The sequence below is a fragment of the Mercenaria mercenaria genome, chromosome 9 (genome assembly GCF_021730395.1).
Source record: "Mercenaria mercenaria strain notata chromosome 9, MADL_Memer_1, whole genome shotgun sequence".
Classification (NCBI taxonomy): Eukaryota; Metazoa; Mollusca; class Bivalvia; order Venerida; family Veneridae; genus Mercenaria; species Mercenaria mercenaria.
Window position 1 is genome coordinate 9,745,788 of NC_069369.1, and position 7,731 is coordinate 9,753,518.

Sequence of the window (7,731 nt, forward strand, 5' to 3'; positions counted from 1 at the left end):
TCTGTTGTATTGCTCAGGTAAGTATCGTTTGTAATATTTTCAGGTTGATTCTTGTTATTTTCATGTTGCAGGTAAGTATGATTTACTTTCTTAGTTAAAGGTAGCAGCAGAGTTCGATTAAGTGTCCTGGTCTTCCTGGCTCGTGGACAATCTTTACGAACTACAAAAACCGGAATATATGGGTTTGGCTGTTCTACCACTATATATGGTGGGTCTTCCCATTTATCGGCGAGTTTGTTCTTGCCACGAAGTTTAACATTTCGTACCAATACGAGGTCTCCTGGAACTATGGTACTTGATCTGGCTCTCATATCATACCGTCGTTTGTTGTTCTCTGCTGCATGCCTTGCAGTTTCCTCTGCTTTTCTGTATGCGTTGGATAGACGTTCCTTAAGCTTCCTGACGTACTCGTTCTGTGTTTTTCTGTTGTCGTCATCTGAAGATAATCCATGAAAGGCATTAAGAGCTAGTTTTGGGTGACGTCCAAACATGAGAAAATATGGCGAGTATCCAGTGCTGTCATGGATAGTCACGTTGTAGGCGTGGACAAGTGGAGCTTCATGAGATTTCCAATCTGCTTTCCCGTGGTTTTCTAGTGTCCCTAGCATTTTTAGCAATGTAGAATTAAATCTTTCAACCTTTCCGTTACCGACTGGGTGGTACGGGGTTGTATGGCTCTTTGCTATTCCTGCTAGGTCACATAAATCTTTGATGAGAGAAGATTCGAAGTTGGCTCCTTGGTCGCTGTGGATTCGTAGTGGAAAGCTGTAGTGTACAACAAACTGGTCGAATAGGATTCTGGCCGTTGTTTTTGCTGTCTGATTATTTGTAGGGTAGGCTTGAGCATACCTGGTGAAGTGATCAGTGACGACCAAGATATTCTCAAACCCACCTTTGGACCTTTCCAAACTAAGGAAGTCGGCACAGAGTATTTCCATTGGTGCAGAAGACCTGATGTTGACAAGAGATGCTGTACTGGGTAATGTTTTTCTTCTTATGCATCTAGGGCACTGGCTAACTTTATCTTGAATCCAAGTCTCCATTCCTGGCCAGTAGAACCGTTGACGAAATAAAGAAGTCGTCCGATCTCGACCTTGATGACCTAAGTCATCATGGAGTGCCTTGAAAATTTCTTCCTTAAGATTTGCAGGTAAGACGAGCTGCATGTATTCCTGACCGTTGAGGATTCCACGACGATAAAGAACATTGTCTCGAAGTACTATTTTGTCCCAATCACGTAAGTATTTGATGACACCAGGATCTGTTGACTAGGTTCGCTTAGCGAATGGCCTAGTTCCTTCCTTCAGGTGAGTATATACTTGTGATATTATTTTGTCGTCATGTTGTGCTTTTCTCCAGTCTTTAGAAGATAGAGATTCTGACGAAACCAAATCTTCAGGGATTTCAACAGATGTTGTCGATTCTACTTCATGTAATTTTTCAGGTGTTAGAATACTGTAGGCAAGAGGAGCTTGTTGTCTACTGACGGTTGCAGAAAAGGTAAGTGCATTTATAACATCTTTTTCAATTGTAGTATTATAACTATCAAGCTCATGTTCATACTTTCGAGAGAGACCATCTGCATCTGCGTTCTGTGTTCCACATCTGTACTTTATTGTGAAATTGTAACCTGCGACAGCAGCCATCCAGCGATGTCCTGTGGCGTCTAGTTTGGCCGTTGTCTGGACGTATGTGAGGGGATTGTTATCCGTCAGCACAATGAATTCGTTACCGTAGAGGTAATCATTAAACTTTTCCGTCACTGCCCATTTCAGAGCAAGAAATTCCATTTTGTGTGCCGGATAATGTTTTTCTGATGGCTTCAGACTTCTACTCGCGTAAGCAACAACTCTGTCAACTCCTCCTTGACGCTGATATAATACTGCTTCTAGTCCTGTAGACGAAGCATCTGTGTGTACCATCAACGGTAACTGGTAATTGGCATAAGCAAGTATGGGAGGGTGAGTAAGTCTATGAATGATAGTATGAAATGCTTCCTCTTGTTCTTGATTCAATTGGAAAGGTACTCTTTTCTTTGCTGATTTTTCCTTCTTTTTGGTAGAATGTCCGATGAGAAGGTCGTTTAGTGGTCTAACAATGGAGGCATATCCTTTAATGAATCGCCTGTAGTATCCCGTGAAGCTAAGAAATTTTCTAACATCTTTGGTTGTTTTTGGTTTTGGCCATGATTTGACTGCTTCAATCTTTTCAGGATCTGCATGTATTCCTTGGTTAGAGACAACATGTCCGAGGTTAGTTACGGAAGATTGGAAGAATTCACATTTGCTTGGTTTTAACATCAGATTATTTTCAGCAAGTCTAGAGAAAACAGCTTCAATCCGTTCAAGATGTTGTTCAATGGTTGAAGAAAAGATAATGACGTCATCAAGATAAATCAAACAATCACGTAAGATGAGATCACCCATACATCTTTCCATCAGTCTCTGAAATGTTGCTGGTGCGTTTGTAAGTCCGAAAGGCATTCTATTACACTCATAGAAACCTAACGGTCCTACCGTGAAAGCAGTCTTGGGTTTGTCTTCTTCTTTGACGGACACTTGCCAATATCCTGTCTTTAGATCACGTTTTGAGAAGTATTTTGATCCAGAGAGAAGATGAAGTGTATTTTCGATCCTAGGAATGGAATAAGCATCTTTAATTGTACGTTCATTTAATTTTCTAAAGTCGATACAAAAGCGAATGCTGCCGTCCTTCTTCCTTACAATAACCACATTGGATGAAAATGGACTGCTGGATTGACGTATTGCCCCACATTCTATCATTTCTTTTAGGTGTTCACGAACTTCTTCAAGTAAACCAGGTGGGATGTTTCTATGTGGTTGTTTAAATGGTTTTTCATCAGATAGATGGAGTTCATGTTCTATCAAATCAGTATGTCCTAAATCTGTTGGACCTTTTGAGAAGATGTGTTGCCATTTTGAAAACATATCATATACTCTGTTTTTCTCTTCTGAAGATAGGTTGGTATTACTCAGTTTCACTCCATATGGCTCTTCTTTGTCTTTCTCATTGACATTTTGCTGATAAGCAGTAACATTATCCGGATTTATAGCGTCTGACTTGTTAAATATTGGTGCTTCACGTAATCCTGTTACTTCATGTAGCTGGCATATGTTGGATTTCGCTGCTATGGATATTGGTTTTGCAGAGAGGTTAAATACTCGCACTGGTATTCTCGCTGTTTTACCAGGCTTAGCTAACGTTACTACTCGAGGACAAACACTGACTCTGCTAGAGCAATGATCATCTGAACATGGTTCAGTAACAGCGGACTCTACTATTTTTGTTTTCCGAATAATGCCAGTAATGGTTCTGGTTTGATACGGATGTAGAGTATATCTTTGAGTGGATTTCACAATGCCTGCTGAATCATCTGTCAAACTGTGTATTGCCATATTCCATGCCTCAGGAAGATCTGCATTTGTGTTTGTACTGTCTAGTTCTTTTCCACATAGGCGAATAAAATTTGTTCCAATAATTATCGGTATATCTCTATTGTTATCTGTCATTGGAACAACTAGCACTGGTACATCAAACCGTTTATCTTTTAAAAATGGCACAGTCATTCTAGCCTCTACATAACCTAAATAAGGCACTGTTTCACCATTTGCAGCATTTATTTGGAGATTGAACTGATCTAATGGAAGAAGTGGTGGTTTTTCTTCTAAAGAATGGTAAAAATCTATAGACATTGTCGTTATCATGGAACCTGTATTTACAATTCCTTTAGTGTATGTTACTTCTATTTCAATTTCTCCAGCGTTGTTGCTACCAACAATCCTTTCATATAATAATGTTTTCCTGGAGCATTCATTCTTTGCACTGTTTCCTATCTGCTCCCCGACAGAGTTTAAAGAACTCTTCTTATCCTGGTTCTCATAATTCCTGTGTTTTTCTTCTCTATTATCCCTGTCTTTCCTTTCAGCATTTACATTACTATTACTTTTGTCTTCATTGTTTGTAGTTTGTCTTCTTTCTTCTCTGTTATATCTATAGCCTCCTTCTTCTCCTGGTTCTCTCCTGTATCCACTATCTCGATGACTTGGTGATCTGTTATCCTCATAATATTTGTGTTCTCTTTCATTGTCAAGTCGTCTTCTATCTCTATTTTCTTTCTCACTTGTTTGCCTGTAATCTCTGTAGTATCTTCTTTCTTTGTCTTGGTCCAAATAATCAGTTCTATCATTTCTCCTATCTCGTGGGCTGTATCTTCTCCTTTCTTTATAATCACTTTATCTGTCGCCATGTCTTCTATCTATTCCGTTGCCTGTGTTATATCTATCGTCGTCTCTTCTTCTATTATCTCTGTAGTATGTGTCGTCACTTCTTCTTTCTCTTGCATATTCTTTATTATATCTGTCGTCATATCTATCCCTTCTATAATATCTCCTCTCTCTATCATACGTGTCGTCTTTTCTGTTATATCCTTTGTCTGTTCTATGGTAGTCTCTGTATCTACTTCTATTCTCGTTATCTGTTACTTTCGCCTTACTTATTTCTGTTTCCAGATGTTTCATTCTATCAACTAAGTCCCCTAGTATATCCCTCTGCTCCTTAGTCTGTGCTTGTTCTTTAATGGTGTATGATTTATCATAGGTTCATCTCGGGCAATTTTCATTTCATTCTCTTCTACCCTCACCTTCTTTCTCAATTCTTCAAATGTTTGTGCAGTTTCAAAATACGTTCTTGTTGCGTTCTTAAGTTCTTCACTGTAAAGCTGTCTCCAAAATCTTGTTTTTAGCATTTCTTCCTTTTGGCTTTCTTTTATGTGTCCTTTCTCTGTTGCTTTTTGGATAATGCCTTCTAACCTGATTCCCCATTCTGCTATTCCTTCATCTCTTCCTTGTCTAGACATATAAAACTCTGCTAACACTGATTCACCTGATCTTACATTGCCATAAACATTTTCCAACTTGTTCATGATTTCCTTTGTAGTAGTTGACGGTGGTATTGTGAGTAAAATCTTTCTTGTTTGGCAACAAAGGGAGTTCCTTACTGCTTGTCGTAACATACTTTCTTCATATAGGCCTGAATTCATGATCACTTCTACTTCAATTTTCCACTCGTCAAATGTATCTTCTGTAAGGTTGGGTATCGTAGGTTTCAGTAATTTTCCTTTCCAATGATCTTTTTCTTTCAAAACCTGTCGAATTTCTGTCTTATCTTTGCTTTGCCTTTCTGCTTTTCTCTTTCGTTCATACTCGGTTTCTTCCTTCAGACTACGTAGAGTATTCTCTTGTTGATTCAATTCCTTTGCTAACCTATCCTTTTCAGCTTTCAGTTTTCTTAACCTTTCTTCCTTTTTCCTTTCCATCTCCTGTTTTATCTTTAACTCTTCTTACCTTTTCCTTTCCATTTCCTTTCTTTGTTTGTCTTTTAATAATTTGTTCTGCTTTATCTCATTTTCAACCTTTATCTTCTGTGTTTGTAGCTGTTCAATCTGTTCTTTCAGTTTATGTTCTTCGGGTCTTTCACCATAATTAGGTTCTCCTTGAACTCCATATCTTCTTTATATGTAACATCTTCTCTTTTTAAGTCTTTATCATATATATGGTGCTTGCTGTTCTCTATCGGTTTATCTCTGACCTCAATCTGTTTTCTGAGTGTTATGTTTCTATGACTCATTTCTAAACTCTCATCTTTTTGTCTGTAACCCGATGCGATTTTATCTGTATGTTGAACTTGTTCTATGTTTTGTTGTTCACATTCTTTTTCTTTGCTTTCTAACCACTGTATTTCTCTTTCTATTGTCCTTAATTTAGTCTCGTGACTATCAATGAAGGAACTGGTGTCTTTTGGAATACCTAGGTTAACTAATTGTTCATTATCTAATTCATCTAGGGTAGTATATGAAGAGTCACTTTGATTACTTTCTTCACTCCTTTCATCACTTGAATCTTCATCCCTATGGGAATAATCATGCACCATACTTTGTGGTAATATATTATCAATATGGCTTCCTTCGACATCCTCATTGATAACTGGATGTTCATCCATTAATGTGAGTCTCTCTTCAATCAGTGTTTTCTTTTCTTCCAATTCTTTCAACTGACTTTGTTTTTGTAAAATTTCTCTCCTCCATTCTAACTTTTCACGTTTTTCTCTCCTTATCATCTCTTGTTGTAATTTTAAATCTCTTGTTGCTTTCTCCTGATTTTCTTTCAACTCTCTATCTAGTTCTTCTAACAACTTTCTTTCTTCTTCCTCCTCTTTCCTTCTTTGTCTTTCTATCTTTCTCCTTTCCCGTTCTGATAAATATTCAGCCATTTCGAATTCAAATAATTCTATACAGCACTTGAAGTTGAAACAATATCACAATGTTGCAACACTTTATTTCTATTATTCAGTCGATGCAGTAATCACGATTTATATCAAGTATGTATAAACTCTACAGATGGCTCCTATTATTCACCATAGTATTCAATTTTTTTATTTGCTCCTTTAATTTTCAGTGTCATTTCACTAACTATAACTTCCTAAATTTCTATTTTCCACAGACAAATACTTTATTCTTTATTCACAAAGAACTATGTGTCTTTATGTACACCATATATTCAGTAATACTTCACATTAAGCTTCCTTTCATATCTGCTGTACTTCACTTCAGTTTTTCAGTACTTCTGTTATACTTCACTTCACCTTTATTTCACTTCAGTTCTATTTCACTTTGCCTTTACTTCACGTATCAGTTCTGCTTCACCTTAAGTTCTACTTCACTTTTCAATCGTGCTTTACTTCTAGTTTTATTTCACTTATCTTTTACTGCACTTTTCTCTTGTGCTTCACTTTTACTTCAACTTTACTTCACTTTTCTATTATGCTTCACTTTTAGTTCTATTTCATTTCACCTCTGCTGCACTTTTCTCTTGTGCTTCGCATTTACTTCTATTCACTTCACTTTTACTTCACTTTTCTATATTATGCTTGACTTTTAGTTCTATTTCATTTCACCTCTGCTGCACTTTTCTCTTGTGCTTCACATTTACTTCTATTCACTTATCTTTTACTTCAGTTTTCTATTATGCTTCACTTTTAGTTCTATTTCATTTCACCTCTATTTCACTTCAATTCTACTACAATATATGTATATTTCACTTCACTCCTGCTTCACTATAGTTCTATTTCAATTCTTGTTCACTTCTGTTATTCTTCAATTTAGTTCCATTTTTCTTCCAAAACGTTAACCTTTACAATTTATTTCCCTTTCAAATATATTCAGTTATCAATACGTATCAATTATCGTATTTTCAGTTCTCAACACGTATCAACTATCTTATTTTCAGTTCTCCTCAAAATTTTTTACGTTTCAACCACACTTCTATTTTATCATTTCAAATTTCAATGATTCAAGCTCTTGAAATTCAATATTGTATATTTCAGAAAAAAATTCTATCTCTTTATAACTCTAAGTACTTCAGCTGCCTTTCACTTTTGTATGTGTATGTAATATTTTTTTATGTATAGTTTATTTCATTTTGGTATTATTTTATGTGTGTGGTAAAATATCTGCATGTATTTGATTGTATGTATATATAATATAGTATTCGGTGAGAAAAAAAAAATAAAAGAAAAAAAAGAGCAAAAAAATGTTCCGCTGTCAAGAATCGATTCGGGATCGCGAGATTGGAAGGCCGCTGCCTAACGCACTGTGCAACCGAGGCAGTTATTTAATACTGTGTCAAATATCGACCGGATTAAAATTAAGCCGTG

At 36.5% G+C, this 7,731-nt stretch overlaps 1 protein-coding gene across 1 annotated transcript; it reads right to left on the reverse strand.

Annotated features, from left to right (window-relative positions):
• Positions 1–5,469: 5,469 nt before the first annotated feature.
• On the reverse strand, positions 5,470–6,288 carry LOC128559677 (trichohyalin-like). The gene has a single exon (XM_053552007.1). The coding sequence runs from the start codon at positions 6,286–6,288 to the stop codon at positions 5,470–5,472; it is 819 nt and encodes a 272-aa protein (XP_053407982.1).
• Positions 6,289–7,731: the final 1,443 nt, after the last annotated feature.